The sequence below is a fragment of the Bos javanicus genome, chromosome 4 (assembly GCF_032452875.1).
Source record: "Bos javanicus breed banteng chromosome 4, ARS-OSU_banteng_1.0, whole genome shotgun sequence".
NCBI classification, from domain to species: Eukaryota; Metazoa; Chordata; class Mammalia; order Artiodactyla; family Bovidae; genus Bos; species Bos javanicus.
Window position 1 is genome coordinate 12,999,376 of NC_083871.1, and position 21,781 is coordinate 13,021,156.

Here is a 21,781-nt window from a genome sequence, read left to right on the forward strand (position 1 = left end):
ATGATCAAAAAACTTGAAAACAAAATGGAGAAAATGCAAGAATCAATTAACAAAGACCTAGAAGAATTAAAGAATAAACATATAGAGAAGAACAACAGAATTACTGAAATTAAAAATACTGTAGAAGGAATCAATGGCAGAATATCTGAAGCAGAAAAATGGATCAATGAACTGGAAGATAAAATGGTGGAAATAAATTCTGAAGAGCAGAATAAAGTAAAAAAGAATGAAAAGAACTGAAGATCATCTCAGAGACCTCTGGGACAATATCAAACACAGCCACATTCGACTTATAGGGGTCCCAGAAGAAGAAGAGAAAAAGAAAGGGTATGAGAAAAATTTTGAAGAGATTATAGTTGAAAATTTCCCCAACATGGAAAAGGAAATAGTCAATCAAGTTCAAGCAGCACAGAGAGTCCCATACAGGATAAGACCAAGGAGAAACAAGCCAAGACACATGCTAATCAAACTAACAAAGACTAAACACAAGAATATTAAAAGCAGCAAGGGAGAAGCAATAAGTGACATACAAGGGAAACCCCATATGCTTAACAGCTGATCTTTCAGCAGAAACTGTGCAGGCCAGAAGGGACTGGAATGATATATTTAAAGTATTGAAAAGGAAAAAACCTACTGTACCCCACAAGGATCTCATTCAAAATTGATGGAGAAATCAAAAGCTTTTCAGACAAGCAAAAGTTAAGAAAATTCAGTACCATGTAACCAGCTTTACAACAAATGTTAAAGGGACTTATATAGCCAAGAAATACAAGAGAAGAAAAAAGATATACAAAATCAAACCCAAACGATTAAGAAAATGGCAGTAGGAACATATTTTTCAATAATCACTTTAAATGTAAATGGATTAAATGCTCCAACTAAAAGATACAGACTGGCTGAATGGATACAAAAGTAAGACCCATATATATATATACTGTCTAAAAGAAACCCACTGCAGACCTCACAGCACATATAGACTGAAAGTGAGAGAATGGAAAAATATATTCCATGCAAATGGGAAGCAATGCAAACCTGGACTAGCAATCCTCATATCAGACAAAATAGACCTTAAAATAAAGAATATTACAAGAGATAAGGAAGGACACTACGTAATGATCAAGGAATCAATCCAGGAGGAAGACATAACAATTGTAAATATCTATATGTACCCAACATAGGAGCACCTCAATACATAAGACAAACACTAAAGGGCATAAAAGGAGAAATTAACAGTAACACAATAATAGTAGGAGACTTACAACACCCCACTCACACCGATGGACAGATCATCACAACAGAAAATTAATAAGGAAACACAAGTCTTAAATGATACATTAGATGAGATGGATCTCATTGATATCTTCAGGATATACTATCCAAATGCAGAGGAAAACACCTTCTTCTCAAGTGCACATAGAACAATCTCCAGGATAGACGTCATCTTGGGTTGCAAATAAAAGCTCAGTAAATTTAAGAAAATTGAAATCGTATCAGGCATCTTCTCTCAACCACGATGCTATGAGACTAGATTTCAATTACAAGAAAAAAACTGAAAGAAACACAAACACATGGAAATTAAACAACACGTTTCTAAATAACCAACACATTACTGAAGAAATCAAAAGGGAAATAAAATATCTAGAAACAAATGACAATGAAAACATGACAACTCAAAACCTATGGGATGCAGCAAAAGCAGTCCTAAGAGGGAAGTTTATGTCCATACAATCATGCCTCCAGAAACAAGAAAAGCATCAGGTAGACAACCTAACTTTACACCTAAACTGGAAGAAGAAAAAAAAAAACACCCCAAAATTAGTAGAAGGAAAGAAATCATAAAGATCCAAGCAGAATAAATGAAAAAGAAATGGAAGAAACAATAGTAAAGAGTAATAAAACTAAAAGCTGGTTCTTTGAGAAGATAAAACTGGCAAGCCTTTAGCCAGGCTTATCGACAAAAAAAGAGAGAAGCATCAAATCAACAACTAGAAATGAAAAAGGAGAAGATAAAACAAGCAATGCAGAAATACAAAGAATTATAAGAGACTATTATGAACAACTGTATGGCAATAAAATGGGTAACCTGAAAGAAATGGACAGATTCTTAGAAAAGTTCAGTCTTCCAAGACTGAACCAGGAAGAAATATAAATTATGAGCAACCCAATTAGAAGCACTGAAGTTGAAGCTGTGATCAAACATCTCTCAAAAAACAAAAGCCCAGGACCAGATGACTTCACAGGACAATTCTATCACACGTTTAGAGAAGAGCTAATGCCTGTCCTTCTAAAACTCTTTCAAAAAATTGCAGAGGAAGGAACATTTCAAAACTTGTTCTAAAGGCCACCATTACCCTGATACTAAAACCAGACAAAGACAACACACAAAAAAGAAAACTACAGGCCAATGTCACTGATGAACATAGATGCAAAAATCCTCAACAGAATTTCGGCAAAGGGAATTCAGCAACACATCAAAAAGCTCATACACCATGAGCAAGCTAGGTTTGTTCCAGGGATGCAAAGATTCTTCAATGTACACAAATTGTACATTGTACAGGAGACAGGGATCAAGACCATCCCCATGGAAAAGAAATGCAAAAAAGCAAAATGGCTGTCTGGGGAGGCCTTACAAATAGCTGTGAAAAGAAGAGAAGCGGAAAGCAAAGGAGAAAAGGAAAGATACAAGCATCTGAATGCAGACTTCCAAAGAATAGCAAGAAGAGATAAGAAAGCCTTCCTCAGCAATTAATGCAAAGAAATAGAGGAAAACAACAGAATGGGAAAGACTAGAGATCTCTTCTAGAAAATTAGAGATACCAAGGGAACATTTCATGCAAAGATGGGCTTGATAAAGGACAGAAATGGTATGGACCTAACAGAAGCAGAAGATATCAAGAAGAGGTGGCAAGAATACACAGAAGAACTGTACAAAAAAGATCTTCACGTCCCAGATACTCACGATGGTGTGATCACTGACCTAGAGCCAGACATCCTGGAATGTGAAGTCAAGTGGGCCTTAGAAAGCATCACTACAAACAAAGCTAGTGGAGGTGATGGAATTCCAGTTGAGCTATTTCAAATCCTGAAAGATGATTATGTGAAAGTGCTACACTCAATATGCCAGCAAATTTGGAAAACTCAGCAGTGGCCACAGGACTGGAAAAGGTCAATTTTCATTCCAATCCCAAAGAAAGGCAATGCCAAAGAATGCTCAAACTACCGCATAATTGCACTCATCTCTCATGCTAGTAAAGTAATGCTCAAAATTCTCCAAGCCAGAAGGCTTCAGCAATACATGAACCATGAACTTCCTGATGTTCAAGCTGGTTTTAGAAAAGGCAGAGGAACCAGAGATCAAATTGCCAACATCGGCTGAATCATGGAAAAAGCAAGAGAGTTCCAGAAAAACATCTATTTCTGCTTTATTGACTATGCCAAAGCCTTTGACTGTGGAAAATTCTGAAAGAGCTGGGAATACCAGACCACCTGATCTGCCTCTTGAGAAATTTGTATGCAGGTCAGGAAGCAACAGTTAGAACTGGACATGGAACAACAGACTGGTTCCAAATAGGAAAAGGAATACGTCAAGGCTGTATATTGTCACCCTGCTTATTTAACTTATAATGCAGAGTACATCATGAGAAACACTGGGCTGAAAGAAACACAAGCTGGAATCAAGATTGCCGGGAGAAATATCAATAACCTCAGATATGCAGATGACACCACCCTTATGGCAGTAAGTGAAGAGGAACTAAAAAGCCTCTTGATGAAAGTGAAAGTGGAGAGTGAAAAAGTTGGCTTAAAGCTCACCATTCAGAAAATGAAGATCATGGCATCCGGTCCCGCCACTTCAAGGCAAATAGATGGGAAACAGTGGAAACAGTGTCAGACTTTATTTTTCTGCGCTCCAAAATCACTTCAGATGGTGACTGAAGCCGTGAAATTAAAAGATGCTTACTCCTTGGAAGGAAAGTTATGACCAACCTAGACAGCATATTCAAAAGCAGAGACATTACTTTGCCAACAAAGGTTTGTCTAGTCAAGGCTATGGTTTTTCCTGTGGTCATGTATGGATGTGAGAGTTGAACTGTGAAGAAGGCTGAGCGCTGAAGAATTGATGCTTTAAACTGTGGTTTTGGAGAAGACTCTTGAGAGTCCCTTGGACTGCAAGGAGATCCAACCAGTCCATTCTGAAGGAGCTCAGCCCTGGGATTTCTTTGGAAGGAATGATGCTGAAGCTGAAACTCCAGTACTTTGGCCACCTCATGTGAAGAGTTGACTTGTCAGAAAAGACTCTGATACTGGGGGAGGGATTGCGGGCAGGAGGAGAAGGGGATGACAGAGGATGAGATGGCTGGATGGCATCACTGACTCGATGGGCGTGAGTCTGGGTGAACTCCGGGAGTTGGTGATGGACAGGGAGGCCTGGCGTGCTGCGATTCACGGGGTCGCAAAGAGTCGGACACAACTGAGCGAGTGAACTGAACTGAACTGAATCAGTGAATACAGCAAAGTTGCAGGATACAAAATCAATGCACAGAAATCACTTGCATTTCTATATACTAACAATGAAAAATCAGAAAGAGAAATTAAGGAAACAATCCCATTCACCATTCCAAGAAAAAGAAATATCTAGGAATAAACTTACCTCAGGAGACAAAAGAACTGTACACAGAAAACTATAAGACACTAATGAAAGAAATCAAAGACAACAGAAACAGATGGAGAGATATCCCATGTTCCTAGGTAGGAAGAATCAATATTGTGCAAATGACAATACTACCAAACACAATCTACAGATTCAGTGAGATCCTTATCAAATTAGCAATGGCAGCTTTCACAGAACTGGAACAAAAAATTTCACAATTCATATGGAAACACAAAAGACCCCGAATAGCCAAAGCAGTCCTGAGAAAGAATGGAGCTGGAGGAAACAACCTTCCTGACTTCAGATTATACTACAAAGCTACAGTCATCAAGACAGTATGGTACTGCCAAAAAAACAGAAATATAGACCAACAGAACAAGATGGAAAGCCCAGAAGTAAACCCATGCACCTATGGGTACCTTATTTTTGACAAGAGGCAAGAATTATACAATGGGGCAAAGATTGCCTCTTCAAGAAATGGTGCTGGGAAAACTGGACAGCTGCATGTAAAAGAATGAAATTAGAACACTTCCTAACACCATACACAAAGATAAACTCATAATGGATTAAAGACCTAAATGCAAGACCAGAAACTATAAAACTCTTAAACATAGGCAGAACACTTGATGACATAAATCAAAGCAAGATCCTCTATGACCCACCTCCTAGAGTAATGGAAATAAAAACAAAAGTAAACAAGTGGGACTTGATTAAACTTAAAAGCTTGTGCACAGCAAAGGAAACTATATGCCAGGTGAAAAGACAACCCTCAGAATGGGAGAAAATAATAGCAAATGAAACAACTGACAAAGGATTAATTTCCAAAATATACATACAACTCAGTCAAAAAGTGGGGAAAAGACTTAAACAGACATTTGTCCAAAGAAGACCTACAGATGCTTATCAAATGCATGAAAAAATGCTCAACATCGCTCATTATTAGAGAAATGCAAATCAAAACTACAATGAGATATCACCTCCAACCGGTCAGAATGGCCATCATCAAAAAGTCTATAAACAATAAATGCTGGAGAGGATATGGAGCAAAGGGAACACTCTTGCACTGATGGTAAGAATGTAAATTGTACAGCCTCTATGAAAGACAGTATGGAGAGTCCTTTGAAAACTAGGAATAAAACCACAGTATGACTCAGCAATGCCACTCCTAGGCATATAACCTGAGAAAACTAAAATCGAAAAAGACACATGTATCCCATTGTTCATTGTAGCACTCTTCACAATAGCTAGAACATGGAAGCAACCTAGATGTTCATCGACAGATGAGTGGATAAAGAAGTGGTAAATGTACACAATGAAATATTACTTAGCCATAAAAAGAAATGCATTTGAGTCAGTTCTAATGAGGTGGCTCAACCTAGAACCTATTATACAGACTGAAGTGAGTCAGAAAGAGAAAGATAAATATCGTACTCTAACACATATATGTGGAATCTAGAAAAATGGTACTGAAGAATTTATTTACAGGACAGCAGTGGAGAAACAGACATAGAGAATAGGTTTATGGACATGGGATGAGGGGAAGCGAGGGTCAGATGTATGGAAAAAGTACCATGGAAACTTGCATTACCATATGTAAAATAGTTAGCCAACGAGAATTTGCTGTATGGCTCAGGAAATTCAAACAGCAGCTCTGTATCAATATAGAGGAGTGGGATGGGGTGGGAGATGGGAGGGAGATTTAGAAAGGAGGGGTTATATGTATACCTATGGCTGATTCATGTTGAGGTTTGACAGAAAATGACAAAATTCTATAAAACAATTATCCTTCAATAAAAAATAAATTAGAAAAAAATAAAATTAAACCTGTTTTTTAAAAAAAGAAATTCAAATCTCTAGTTATATGTTAAGGAAGTCAAGGTGTAATATACAGAATAAGGAATATGGTCAGTAATAGTGTAGTAAATCTGTGTGGGGACAGATGGTTACTAGACTTAGGGTGATCTTTCATAATGTATGAAAGTATCAAATCATTATGTAATACACCTGTAACTAACATAATATTGTTACATAGTATTGTCAACTTTATTTCAATAGAAATAATTAAAAATAAATGTAGAGAATTACTATGTTCATGGATCAGACAATTCTATATTATTAGTAGAATTGATCTACAAATTGATCTATAGATTCAAAGCAATACCAAATCAAACATCAATGTGCTTTTTAAATGAAACTGATAAGCTAGTTTTAAAATTTATGTAGCTATTTAGATAACTTAGAATAGTAATTTTGAAAAGGGCACACATAATTGGATAACTCACAGCACTAGTTTCAAGATTAAGTATATTACAATGAAGGCAGTGTGGTATTGGCACAGGGATAAATACATCAATGCAAAAGATTGAAAAGTTCAGAAATCAGCACACAAGTACATGGTCAATTTATTTTCAGCAAATGTGCCTGAGTAATTCAGTGGTGGTAATGAATAGTCTTTTCAAAACATGGTATTGAAACAGCTGGCTACCCATTTGGAAAATATTGAACCCCCCTTTACCAAACATCATGCATGAAAATAAATTTGAAAGATTTCACCTACCTGATATAAAATCAAAACATTAAAACATTAAAAAACCTCGAATAGCCAAAGCGATCTTGAGAAAGAAGAATGGAACTGGAGGAATCAACCTACCTGACTTCAGGCTCTACTACAAAGCCACAGTCATCAAGACAGTATGGTACTGGCACAAAGACGGAAATATAGATCAATGGAACAAAATAGAAAGCCCAGAGATAAATCCACGCACATATGGACACCTTATCTTTGACAAAGGAGACAAGAATATACAATGGATTAAAGACAATCTCTTTAACAAGTGGTGCTGGGAAATCTGGTCAACCACTTGTAAAAGAATGAAACTAGAACACTTTCTAACACCATACACAAAAATAAACTCAAAATGGATTAAAGATCTAAATGTAAGACCAGAAACTATAAAACTCCTAGAGGAGAACATAGGCAAAACACTCTCTGACATACATCACAGCAGGATCCTCTATGACCCACCTCCCAGAATATTGGAAATAAAAGCAAAAATAAACAAATGGGACCTAATTAACCTTAAAAGCTTCTGCACATCAAAGGAAACTATTAGCAAGGTGAAAAGACAGCCTTCAGAATGGGAGAAAATAATAGCAAATGAAGCAACTGACAAACAAATAATCTCAAAAATATACAAGCAACTCCTACAGCTCAACTCCAGAAAAATAAATGACCCAATCAAAACATGGGCCAAAGAACTAAATAGACATTTCTCCAAAGAAGACATACAGATGGCTAACAAACACATGAAAAGATGCTCAACATCACTCATTATCAGAGAAATGCAAATCAAAACCACAATGAGGTACCATTTCACACCAGTCAGAATGGCTGCGATCCAAAAGTCTATAAGTAATAAATGCTGGAGAGGGTGTGGAGAAAAGGGAACCCTCTTACACTGTTGGTGGGAATGCAAACTAGTACAGCCACTATGGAGAACAGTGTGGAGATTCCTTAAAAAACTGGAAATAGAACTGCCTTATGATCCAGCAATCCCACTGCTGGGCATACACACTGAGGAAACCAGAAGGGAAAGAGACACGTGTACCCCAGTGTTCATCGCAGCACTGTTTATAATAGCCAGGAATGGAAGCAACCTAGATGTCCATCAGCAGATGAATGGATAAGAAAGCTATGGTACATATACACAATGGAGTATTACTCAGCCATTAAAAAGAAAACATTTGAATCAGTTCTAATGAGGTGGATGAAACTGGAGCCTATTATACAGAGTGAAGTAAGCCAGAAGGAAAAACACCAATACAGTATACTAACGCATATATATGGAATTTAGAAAGATGGTAACAATAACCCTGTGTACGAGACAGCAAAAGAGACACTGATAAAAAAAAAAAATCAAAACATTAACACTTTAAGAAGGAAAATATTAGGTTGGGACAAAAGTAATTGTGGTTTTTGTACTATTGAAATTTGCCATTTGATATTGGAATATATTATAAATAAATGTGGTTATGTTATATATCATTTTAATGCACATTTCTTGCTTTATGTTTTTTTGCTAGTGACTTATTGTTGTTCTTCAGTTGCTAAGTTATGTCCAACTCTTTGTGACCCCATGGACTGCTGCACACCTAGCTTCCCTGTCCTTCACCATCTCCCAGATCTTGCTTAAACTTAGGTCCACTGAGTCAGTGATACCATTCAGCCATCTCACCCTCTGTCGTCACCTTCTCCTCCTGCCTTCAATCTTTCCCAGCATCAGGGTCTTTTCCAATGAGTCAGCTCTGCGTCAGATGGCCGAAGTATTGGAGCTTCAGCTTCAGTCCTTCAGGGTTGATTTCCATTATGATTGACTGGTTTGATCTCCCTGCTGTCTAAGGGACTCTTAAGAGCCTTTACTTGCTGTTTATTTTCTGTTTATTTTAGACTATGGAAATGATGTTAGACAAAAAGCAGATTTGAGCAATTTTCTTATTTGAGTTCAAAATGGGTCGTGAAACATCAGAGACAACTTGCAACATCAACAGTGCATTTGGCTCAGGAACTTCTAGCGTACAATACAATGCAGTGGTGGTTCAAGAAGTCTTGCAAAGGAGACAAGAGACTTGAAAATGAGCATAATTGCTGGCCATCGGAAGTTGGCAGTGAAAATTGAGAGTCATCATCAAAGCTGATCCTCTCACAGCTATTTGAGAAGTTGCCTAAGAACTCAGCATTGACCATTTTACAGTCATTCAGCATTTGAAGCAAATTGGAAAGGTGCAAAAGCTCAAAAAGTGGATTAGCTGACCAGAAATCAAAAAAATTGTCAGTTTGAAGTGCCTTCTTCTCTTATTCTATGCAACAACAATGAACCATTTCTCAATCAGATTGCAAAATGCAACAAAAAGTGGATTGTATACAACAACTGGTGATGACCACCTCAATGGTTGGACTGAGAAGAAGCCCAAAGCACTTCCCAACGCCAACTTGTACCAAAAAAGATTATGGTTACTGTTTGGTGGTCTCTTGCTGGTCTGATCCACTACAACTTTCTGAATCCCTGTGAAACTATTACATCTGAGAATTATGCTCAGCAAATTGATAAGATGCACTGAAAACTGCAGCCCCTGCAGCTGGCATTGTTCAACAGAACGAGCCCAGTTCTTCCCAATGACAATGTCCAACCACGCGTTAACTTGAACAAATTGAACTATGAAGTTTTGCCTCCTCCAGCATATTCACCTCTCACCAACCAACTACCATTTCTTCAAGCATCTTGACAATTTTTCCAGAGAAAATGCTTCCACAATTAGCAGGATCCAGAAAATGCATTCCAAGAGTTCTTTGAATCCCCAGCTACAGATTTTTATGCCACAGTGATAAACTTATTTCTCACTGGAAAAATTGTGTTGATTGTAATCATTCCTATTTGATTAATAAAAATGTGTTTGAGCCTAGTTATAGTGATCTAAAATTCACCACCTCAAACAGAAATTACATTTGCACCAACCTAACTGGAGAAAATCTTTGTAATATTAAATCAGGCAGATTTCTTAGGTAGGAAGCACAAATCACAATCTTTTAAAAAAGAATAATTTGGACTTCCTTGAAAAACTTAGGAAAATTAAAAGGCAACCCACAGACTGAGAGAATATAATAAATCACATATATGATTTGTGTGTGTATATCTGTATCTATAATACATATATATGTCAGGGGAGTGTGTAATTTCCTTGGTTCTGTCTCACTGCAGCAAAAATTTGAAGCAATGGAGTAGTGTTATACAGCTCAGTTTTATTCGGCAAGCAAAGGAAAATACATCCTCGAGGTGTGAGGGCAGGCCAGCCCAAAAGAAGTGAAGAGAAGAGAAGCTAGCGGCTTAATTTTGGCTCCCCTTTTTGTATGTTTTCCTCCTCCCCCTGAGCCTGTCCGATGTAAACTGGGCTAGCCAGGAGGGCTGTTTGCTTCATCTGAGGTTCTCACTCAGGTTCTTGGTCCTTCCTTTGTTCTATTTTTCCGGGCTTTTTCCTTTCTTTGTTTTTTTGCCATCACTATTTTTGACTCCTTTTTCCTATTCTAACTACCTAACATATATGTATCCAGAATATATAGAAAATGATTATAACTCAATGATTAATTTCCCAAAGAAAAATAACTTGGGTGATAAATGAACACTGAGGCATACTTTCACACTTATTTGAAACACATAAAAATAACTCTAAAAATTACTAACATCCAAGTATAAAAATTTTGACATTTAGTGTATTTGTACAGAGAATGGTAGAGTACTTCTTTTAAAATTGTAATTGAAAATAGCAAAGTATTATAATCAGAACTGTTAGTTGCTCAATCATGTCCAACTCTGTGAAACCCCATGGACTATAGCCTGCCAGGCTCCTCTGTCCATGGAATTTTCCAGGCAATAATACTGGAGTGTGTTGCCACTTCCTTCTACATAGGATCTTCTGAATCCAAGGATTGAACCTACATCTCTTGTGTCTCCTGCATTGCAGGCAGATTCTTTATCACTGAGCCACCTGAGAAGCCCAATCAGAGGAAAGAAAACATCAGTTCAGTTTATAAGCAAAATTAAACAGAGTTACTAACCAAAATAATGAAGTTAAAAAATATATGGAAACTATATTATGGAGGCATATTATTTGTATTTTTAGAAAGATAGAGCCATATATTAGTGTGAAAAGATTTTAAAAAGTGAATATTAATTTGTTGAATAAGAAACATAGTATCAATGAGGATGTATCTAAATGACTAGATGGCAATAAGTAAATGTCTTCTGTGACTTTCTCTTTATATATTTTTTCTTACAGGAATTACATTGACAGGATTTCCCCTTGAGTATGTCTTGAGACCACATCCTTCCTCATAGCATCTTGCTCCAATCTTAGTGAACTGATTTACTTCTCCTTTGTTTTAGTTTTTCATTTTAAAATCACAGACCAAAAAAAAAAAAAAAAACCTACATTTTTTTCTCTTTTTTTTTTACCTTCAGAGTCATAGTGACTTAGCAAAAAGTCAATGCCTCCTTCTTATTTACTCACATAGAGTATGCCATACCTCAAAATGTTTTTCAAGTAGTTTTTGCATTTTAAAGAGAATGTAAGGGATTTCTGTGTGTTGATTTTATATCCTGCAACTTTACCATAGTCATTGATTAGCTCTAGTAATTTTCTGGTGGAGTCTTTAGGGTTTTCTATGTAGAGGATCATGTCATCTGCAAATAGTGAGAGTTTTACTTCTTCTTTTCCAATTTGGATTCCTTTTATTTCTTTTTCTGCTCTGATTGCTGTAGCCAAAACTTCCAAAACTATGTTGAATAGTAATGGCGAAAGTGGGCACCCTTGTCTTGTTCCTGACTTTAGAGGAAATGCTTTCAATTTTTCACCATTGAGGATAATGTTTGCTGTGGGTTTGTCATATATAGCTTTTATTATGTTGAGGTATGTTCCTTCTATTCCTGCTTTCTGGAGAGTTTTTATCATAAATGGGTGTTGAATTTTATCAAAGGCTTTCTCTGCATCTATTGAGATAATCATATGGTTTTTATTTTTCAATTTGTTAATGTGGTGTATTACATTGATTGATTTGTGGATATTGAAGAATCCTTGCATCCCTGGGATAAAGCCCACTTGGTCATGGTGTATGATCTTTTTAATGTGTTGTTGGATTCTGATTGCTAGAATTTTGTTAAGGATTTTTGCATCTATGTTCATCAGTGATATTGGCCTGTAGTTTTCTTTTTTTGTGGGATCTTTGTCAGGTTTTGGTATTAGGGTGATGGTGGCCTCATAGATTGAGTTTGGAAGTTTACCTTCCTCTGCAATTTTCTGGAAGAGTTTGAGCAGGATAGGTGTTAGCTCTTCTCTAAATTTTTGGTAGAATTCAGCTGTGAAGCCGTCTGGACCTGGGCTTTTGTTTGCTGGAAGATTTTTGATTACAGTTTCAATTTCCGTGTTTGTGATGGGTCTGTTAAGATTTTCTATTTCTTCCTGGTCGAGTTTTGGAAAGTTGTACTTTTCTAAGAATTTGTCCATTTCTTCCACATTGTCCATTTTATTGGCATATAATTGTTGATAGTAGTCTCTTATGATCCTTTGTATTTCTGTGTTGTCTGTTGTGATCTCTCCATTTTCGTTTCTAATTTTATTGATTTGAGTTTTCTCCCTTTGTTTCATGATGAGTCTGGCTAATGGTTTGTCAATTTTATTTATCCTTTCAAAGAACCAGCTTTTGGTTTTGTTGATTTTTGCTATGGTCTCTTTTGTTTCTTTTGCATTTATTTCTGCTCTAATTTTTAAGATTTCTTTCCTTCTACTAACCCTGGGGTTCTTCATTTCTTCCTTTTCTAGTTGCTTTAGGTGTAGAGTTAGGTTATTTATTTGACTTTTTTCTTGTTTCTTGAGGTGTGCCTGTATTGATTGCTATGAACGTTCCCCTTAGGACTGCTTTTACCGTGTCCCACAGGTTTTGGGTTGTTGTGTTTTCATTTTCATTTGTTTCTATGCAAATTTTGATTTCTTTTTTGATTTCTTCTGTGATTTGTTGGTTATTCAGCAGCGTGTTGTTCAGCCTCCATATGTTGGAATTTTTAATAGTTTTTCTCCTGTAATTGAGATCTAATCTTACTGCATTGTGGTCAGAAAAAATGCTTGGGATGATTTCTATTTTTTTGAATTTACCAAGGCTAGCTTTATGGCCCAGGATGTGATCTATCCTGGAGAAGGTTCCATGTGCGCTTGAGAAAAAGGTGAAATTCATTGTTTTGGGATGAAATGTCCTATAGATATCAATTAGGTCTAACTGGTCTATTGTATCATAAAATAAAATTAAAAAAAAAAAGATTTAAATTGGCAGATGCTAGAATAGTCTTGGACAAGAAGAAAATCCTATCTATGAAACAATTATGACTTTTTATTTTTCCTCTCTGCAAACAGTGATTAATTGCAAAGTGGGAAATATTTTCCAGTAAATAACTCACATATTTGGACATGTTTGGATGAGGGGTGACAAAAAAAAAACATATAACTTTACTTGAAGAGAAAGGTAAAAACATTTATTTAAAGTCTTTTGTGAAATAAAAAAAGTCTTTTGTGAAAGTGATTAATTCATTAAAATTAGGAGAGATGTATTAGAGAAAAACTTTAGAAAGGAAAAGGACGAAAATTATATTGTGATTTTAAAAGTTTGGAAGACAAAGAACGTAGCAAAAAGGAATTGAATAGAGTTAATTTTTAATAAAATTTACTTGAATAAAAAATAAATAAATAAAGAGAATGTAACTGTGGAAATGATTCTAAAGTTCAGTGTTACAGAAAATTATGACCTTGCTTTCATTTTGTAGGGCATCAAAAATGTGTAAAGTACTGGAGGATGGATTATATCTGTTTTGCCTTCTCCTAAAGTAATAATTTTTGTGCTTCTTTACTTTTCCTCTTTTCCTTTGGTCTTTGGCTGCAAAAATCACTTTAATTGCTCAGCTAACCTTTCCTTCTACCCAAGCATACCTTTAAAAAAACAGGTAATATTATTTTTTTGAGGCTTGATATACTCTGATGAAACGTGAAGCTTATTTACTTTGCTTAGCATTCCTTTTTTGCTGGAGAGCCTGACTATACCAGTTCTCTTTAACTTTCATGTAGATTTGTTATTGGGCGAGAAAAACCTGGACAAGTGAGTGAGGTTGCCCAGTTGATAAGCCAGACGCTGGAACAAGAAAGGCGCCAGAGAGAGCTGCTTGAACAGCACTATGCCCAGTACGATGCTGACGACGATGAGGTGAGTTGCGCTTGCAAACATTCTTCTTCCTTCATTTCTTCTTACTACATCCCTACTCGATAAAACTCTCTTCACCATATAACAGTAAGACAGATCTTTGCAGTTTTTCAAGGAGAATGTGTCAACCTCATCCTCACAGAAAGGAAATATTGCTTGTGTTTGTGATTAGCTTATCAATCAATTAATGGTATCATATTTAAAGTATGAAGTCTTCTGGATCAAATAAGCCCTCTTTTACCATTATTAAGATACATTCATTGAAACAAAAAATGGGTAAAAATACCAAAATATAAATACTAGCTATCTTGGATTTTTCTCTCTCTGCTTTGTATTTTTCAATTTTTTTCCAAATTTTCTACAGTAAGTATGTAACAGGGAACACTTTTTCAAAAAATCAGTAATCATTTTGAATGAAAGACATACATACATATACAAACATACACAGAAAAAGTACTGAAAATTGGTGAGTTTTTTAGAATTTTTTCCCCCCAGGAAGAGAAAGTTCTTTGGATCTGCTCACTATGATTTGTGCTCACATAATGCAGAACAAAGCTTTTCCACCAGCACATATTCCATAGAGTAGATCCATATTGGAGTAATTTTGCATCCTGCTCTCTGTAAAAGATCAAGCACATGAATAGAAGCTAACCCCCAAGTGAAAACGACTCTCCGGAACCTTTGTGTGTCGTAATATAATACAGATGCTGGTCTATTTCTAATGTGAGTGCCAAATGTACGTTGATATAATGGGACAACATACTTTTTTATAAACATGTTAAACATGCATATGTTTCACATTGACATGTCAAAGGATCCATCAACAATGTAGCTGCAGTGTTTCATGCTCCATAAACATAGTGAACATTCAGGTAAAATAGATATTCTTTGTTATACCAGCTGGTAGAAGGACAGTGCAACTTCATATGTTCAACCTCTACTCATCTGATATATTATTTTTCCAGAACTTTTTTGGTTTCTATCAAGGACCTAGTAAAGATTAATAAAGAGACATTAAAATATTTTTTTATGTATTTTTAGTGTGGAATGTTTTAACCCAAATGTATATTCATTTTTCATTTGCTTGTAGTATAATGAGGATGTATGCTCTCTTTATTATAGTAGAAAATTTTTTCAGTGGTGCTTCAGTCAACTATTGATCTAAGAATAAACATCAGACTATTCTTCATGTGAGTGAATTAGTTTCTTAAAATTCTATTTAATTGATTTAGTTTTTCACTTTCAGAATTCATTTTAAATGGCAAGTATTTTTTTGAAACAAAAACAGTGATTTCCTCAAATGTTTGAACTTTCATCTTCCCAATTTTTCAGTTCTCTGCACAAGTATCTTGTGTTTTATCAGAGACGCTGATTTGCTTTGGCTGCAAGCCTGAATTAGGATCATTGCAGATTTGGCTGTTACCTGCTCACTCTGTTAGAAAAAATTTGGACTGAAGTTCAGGGGAGTACGGGTGACATCAAGTGGTGGAAGGTGAGGAGGCCAAATTTTCCAGTTGCTGAATCTCAGTGTCTTTGCTTAGAAGTACAGGGCCAGTTCCTTATATTCCATAAAGCATGAGGAATAAAGCATCAGGTCTAACAAGGAAAGAGGGAAAAATCAGATATTTCTTTAATTAAGGCTTCCCAACTGAACATTTTAGATCACATACTACATATTTTCTCCAGTTATTTTGAGGAATAGATCACATTCATCTGCCAAAGCTTTCAACCTAAAGTTTTGTGTGTTTTTTTTTAGTGTAAGATTTTCTCTAATAATTTGAATAAATGCATAAGGAATATTTGTCATTCAGTGTTTATACTTAGAAGTATACCATATGGATTTTGTTTATTTGTTTGTATGCCTGTTCGAGGGGACTTCCCTGGTGGCTCAGCGGTAAAGAATCTGCCTGCAATACAGGAGACCAGAGTTTGATCCCTGGGTTGGGAAGATCTCCTGAAGGAGGGTATGGCAACCCACTCCAGTTTTCCTGCCTAGAGAATCCCATGAACAGAGGAGCCTGGTGGGCTACCGTCCATAGGGTCACACAGAGTTGGAAATGACTGAAGCGATTTAGCAGCAGCAGCATGCCTGTTTTTAAAAGGAAAGCAGAGTGGATTGTCACCTGAGCAGATATGCTCAGGGGCAAGGAGGGTAAATAAATATTCAGTGCCAGGCATTCTGCCGGGTGCCTTTCCTACATGATTTCAGATAATCTTTATAACAAGCAGAAGAGAATCTTCCCCCACCCCCTTTTTCTAAAGATGTAATAATTGAGGCTTTTTCTAGTGGCATAGCTAGTGGCTGCCAGATTTAGAATGGGAAAAGAGTCCTTCTGGCTCCGAAGCCTGGACTCTTTGCAACACACTGCTGATTTTGAATGGAGTAGACAGATGTGTCTGTCTGTATCTAGGCACACACAGAGTAACTGGGACACAAGAGATGCTGGAAGGATTCCCGTTTTGGGTAATGAAGTTTCTTGTAACACCTAGGTTCTGGAATTCTTTGTTCTATAAATTCCTATTAATAGGGAGATTGAAGAGTTATTTTACTATAGGTAAATACTTAATCCAGAAGTAGCCTGTGAAGATAGGGCTTAAAGGGAAGAATAGCTGAGTATACAACTATTCTAAAAAAAATCGGAGTTTAGTTTTAGGTTAAGCTTTTTCTTCTGCCTGCAAGTTGTTGAAACAGAAAGCAGGTGTTTGCTACACCAAGTAACCTTCACTTTATTGAAAAGGTCAAGGAGCTCTTTCTCATTGTTTGTTTCTCTCTCATGTTCCTTTTGGACGTATCCCTCTCCCTTTCTTGTGCCTGCCTCACCAAAGCATGCCCAGCTAAAACCAACCAACACACAGAATTGTCTGTGTGTTGGAGAGATAAAAGGTCTGCAAATAGTGAAAACCCACTGTTGTGTAAACATGTCAATTTATTTACTTGATTTAGACTTATTTTTATTAATGTTTCCAAGTGTTTTTAAATTGATTGATTTGAGTGTTATGTCCTTATTTTTTATTTATTCTCTCTCTGTGTTAATGAAAAGTAAAATACATAATGAAAATAACCAATATTGGTTATCCAATGAGCGATTTGGATGGTCCTTGAATAATTTATTAATTTCATATGTAATTGAATAATTTATTGATTTACATAGCCTTGTTAACCCTGAGTTGTGTAATCAATCACTTGGTTTCTCATTTTTCTTACCATTTATAGAATTATCTTGTGATTTCAAAGTTAGAATCATTTTTATTTGATAATATCCCCCATGACATTCCCTAGGCCAGCCAGGAAAACCTCAAATTAAATGCAGAACGACCAGGTTCATCCAGTTAATTTCCAGAGCCAGCACTTAGATCAGCATTGTCTACTGCTGCTGCTGCTAAGTCGCTTCAGTCGTGTCCGACTCTGTGCGACCCCATAGACGGCAGCCCACCAGGCTCTGCGGTCCTTGGGATTCTCCAGGCAAGAACACTGGACTGGGTTGCCATTTCCTTCTCCAATGCATGAAAGTGAAAAGTGAAAGTGAAGTTGCTTGGTCGTGTCCGACTCTTCGCGACCCCATGGACTGCAGCCTACCAGGCTTCTCCGTCCATGGGATTTTCCAGGCAAGGGTACTGGAATGGGGTGCCATTTCCTTCTCCGATTGTCTGCTGAAGAAAAGATAACTCTGGTTTTGGTCACATAACCCAGGGTTGATTCTAACTTGGAACCTGTCACATTGACAGAGGGGAGTTGGTTGCTTGAATTGCCTATAAGGAAAACATTGCACTGTGAGGAAATATATCCTGAAAATGTAAAAGAACAGTGGGCATCTTATCAGAACCTTATTGAGGATTAAGAATGCTTTACCATGTATTGTGTGTGATTATATGTATCTGTTTTAATAGTTTAATAAATTATAAGTCATACTCCAGTAGAATTTAAAATATACAGATAATCCCAAAACTTCATTTAAATTTCTGAATTTTCTGTTTTTTTCCTTCAAATATTTAAACTGGAAGAATTTAAAATAAGCGAATGCCCAACTCAATTTGAATTGGATTCCTGTTTCTGTTCATTCTCTGTTAAACATTCTGATTTTTTTTTAAGTTAAAATGGCTCTGCCTAACAGCTGAAAATTAAAAGAAAGGATACTTTAAAGAAGAGGGAGATGTAAATCTAAACTACTGAAAAATTTTAAATGTAGATCTGAGTGTATCTGTGATAAAGCATTGTACTTCTGGATTTATAAAATTATCGTTCATTTATTTTTCTTTCTTTTTTCTCCCCCCGCCCCCCAAAAAAAACCCCAATCTGAAAGGTAAGCATGGAGGATTTCAGTAAACCCCTCAGACAGTCAGCACTATCCCATGAAATCCTAAGGTTATAGTAAATTTTTCAACTAGATTTTATTTTCAGTAACAAATTTAATTTCCATTCATATGCCACAGCTATCAGTGTTTACCTTTTAAGGCACGATGATGTAATTCTGGCATATGTTTTATGTCACATGAGTCACGTATTTGTATTTTGGGAATTCGTTTCTATCAAAAAGAGCAAAATGTAATGCGAAACCCTGTGGGCTTAGGTTGGAAATGAAGTGTGAACCAGTACTGTACCACTTTTTAAAATTAGGACGTATGTAATGGTTGTTCACATTAAAATGAGTTATTTTACGTACACTTTTAAAATTATATGATTATTTTGCTTTTGCTTCTTTCAATATTAAGATATAATATTTATTAGACTTTGAAGTCTTAGATTATAGATGACATTTCAAAGCCTTTTTGTGTGGTAGTTTGTAACAAGATTAATTATCACTCCAGAAACCGAGGCTCCTTCTCTTAAAATATAATTTAATCTTTCTTTCATAATTTGTTTTTATTACTAGAAATTATTATTACAACTACATAATGACAGCATTAGTTTATTTTTTTAGAATCTTTTAAAGTATTGAATACAATTTAGAGCAGCTGCCTACATGGATAAGCATTTTTATTGCTTGTGTTAATATGTAATAATTAGAAACAGAAATATAATGCAAGTTATGGTTTGCATAAGAGTTAAAGGTTTACAAAAATGTAATTTTTATGTGAAAAAGCATTAAAGGGATAACATTACATTTGACTTACTCTATTTGCTGTTCCTGTTTGGAAGCAGGTTGTGTTGTACAAACAAGAGATTGCAGTTACTGTGGATGGCCTTTCAATAATATGAACTGGCTTTATAACTGGTTACATGGTTGAAAAACTAAGAGTTTGGGCGTATTCCCTTAGTTCTTGAAAGTTTATGTTATAGTAAGCACTGGAACTTCAGTGGTCTTCCTTCCTTTGTATTACGCTGCTGTCTCTAGTGGAGGGAAACGCGTGTTTTAATTTTTGTTGTCAACCATTTTAGAACACTGTGGCTGAATTGCAAGGAGTGTCTGGCAACTGCAATAACAATAACAACTATTTCCTAAAGGTTTGTTTTTTGGTGGAAAATAATGCTTATCTTTACCTTCCTGCTTCATGTGTGAAATTAAAAATTCTATGTGTCTTATTAACTAGCTCTGTGCTCAGAAGAACTTCTCTAGAACCATGTGTTTTGTATGTTGAATAACAATTTGAAAATAATCACTCAAAACTAGTATTTAATTCTGAAACATAGCACACAATGTAGTCACAGGGTCTGCAGTTTGGACTCACTTCCTAATATTTCACCATGGATGTTTTTAACACCTAACATTTTAAATATTTTGTAATTCATATTAAGGAGAAGAAAAAGATAACTAACAATAGAGCTGTATGGTATTTATAAAATACAATATACACAGCAATTTAAATATATTGTCTTTAAATTCAGTGATTATTTTTATAAAAGGATCATTTGATAAAGGTCTTAATTTTTAAAAGAACTAAATGCATATATCTTTCAATTATAGTAGTACTTATTTACATGACATATTGTAGGCATACTAAAATGTATAAAAATATTTTATACTTTAAATAATAAAATAATTCTCACTATCTTTAGCTGCTAGTAACAGTGATAGAATAACTTAGAAATGGAAAGTCAGGTGTATTGAAAAGGGAGATTGAATCAGTTCTAATGAGGTGGATGAAACGGGAGCCTATTATACAGAGTGAAGTAAGCCAGAAAGAAAAATACCAATACAGTATACTAACGCATATATATGGAATTTAAAAAGATGGTAATGATAACCCTATATGTGAGACAGCAAAAGAGACCCAGATGTATAGAACAGTCTTTTGGACTCTGTGGGAGAGGGCGAGGGTGGGATGATTTGGAGAATGACATTGAAACATGTATATTATCACATGTGAAATGAATCACCAGTCCAGGTTCAATGCATGATACAGGGTGCTCAGGGCCGGTGCACTGGGATGACCCAGAGGGACGGGATGGGGAGGGAGGTGGGAGGAGCATTCAGGATGGGGAACACACACACACACAAAAGACAAAATAAATAAATAAAAGGGAGATTGCTTTATGGTGATTAGAGGAGCCAGAAAAATAGAAGAAACACAAAACCTTTCAACTTGTATGCAGACTCCAATTTGACTGGACTTTTAAAATTATTATATTTAATCATACCCTTTGGCTTATGATCCCAGATCTCTACTGGTGGTTATTGTCATTGAAATCCAGAATCATAAGGTACTTGGAAGACATTGTTAAAGATTGTGTTCATTTTTGGTCTTACCTAAGCAATGCACACATGTGCACACAAGCACACACACACTCAAACACACTATACTCAAGAGGCGGCATACTGCTCTACTTGAAAGGTCCTCTCTAGTAATATTATTTGTATGTAGAAACATTATTATTTATAACATTGAGCAGAGACAGGAAGATGTAGCATGTGAAGGGAAATTAGAAGTTAGAACAGAAAACTTTGTCTAAATAATGCCATCTTTTTGTATCTCATCTTTGGGGTTTATTTTTGTTTATTATAATTCAAGTGATTGGAATATGTTTTCTTATTTTCTTTCCAACTACCACATTGTGATATGAATTCATGAGCCAGATACAAAATATCAGGTAAAATTTAAATTAAATTTAAATTAAATTTATCTCAGATTACAGACTCTATACTTTCTAGAAACCATTCTAGAACAATTCAGTGATGAATTGCAGAGTTAGCAATGTTACACAAATGCCATAAAAACAAACACAAATGACAGCATTTTTCCAACTTTAAAAACATTTATGAGTTGAATTTAATTTTTTACCAAAAAGCTCTAAAATGCTAAAATGCACAGTGAGAGTTGGGCCTTATTATCCTGGGAAACTAACTTTCCAGTGGGCCATAGGGATCCTGTGGTTCCCCATGCTTTTGCGTCTCCTGTTTTCT

At 35.8% G+C, this 21,781-nt stretch overlaps 1 protein-coding gene and 1 long non-coding RNA gene across 13 annotated transcripts in view; both read left to right on the plus strand.

Moving 5' to 3' along the window:
- Positions 1–21,781, plus strand: part of PPP1R9A (protein phosphatase 1 regulatory subunit 9A) — a 349,529-nt gene that overhangs the window by 231,301 nt on the left and 96,447 nt on the right. For 8 of the 12 annotated variants that reach the window (XM_061413476.1, XM_061413484.1, XM_061413474.1 and 5 more), the window contains 2 exons: positions 14,309–14,444; positions 19,819–19,884. In XM_061413476.1, the coding sequence (XP_061269460.1) occupies positions 14,309–14,444; positions 19,819–19,884 (202 nt within the window). The remainder of the gene's footprint in view (positions 1–14,308; positions 14,445–19,818; positions 19,885–21,781) is intronic. The other 4 variants (XM_061413479.1, XM_061413480.1, XM_061413482.1 and 1 more) reach the window with 1 other exon arrangement.
- Positions 14,451–19,736, plus strand: LOC133245842 (uncharacterized). The gene is made up of 2 exons (XR_009735781.1): positions 14,451–16,405; positions 17,722–19,736. It is a non-coding gene; the product is annotated as an uncharacterized LOC133245842 (long non-coding RNA).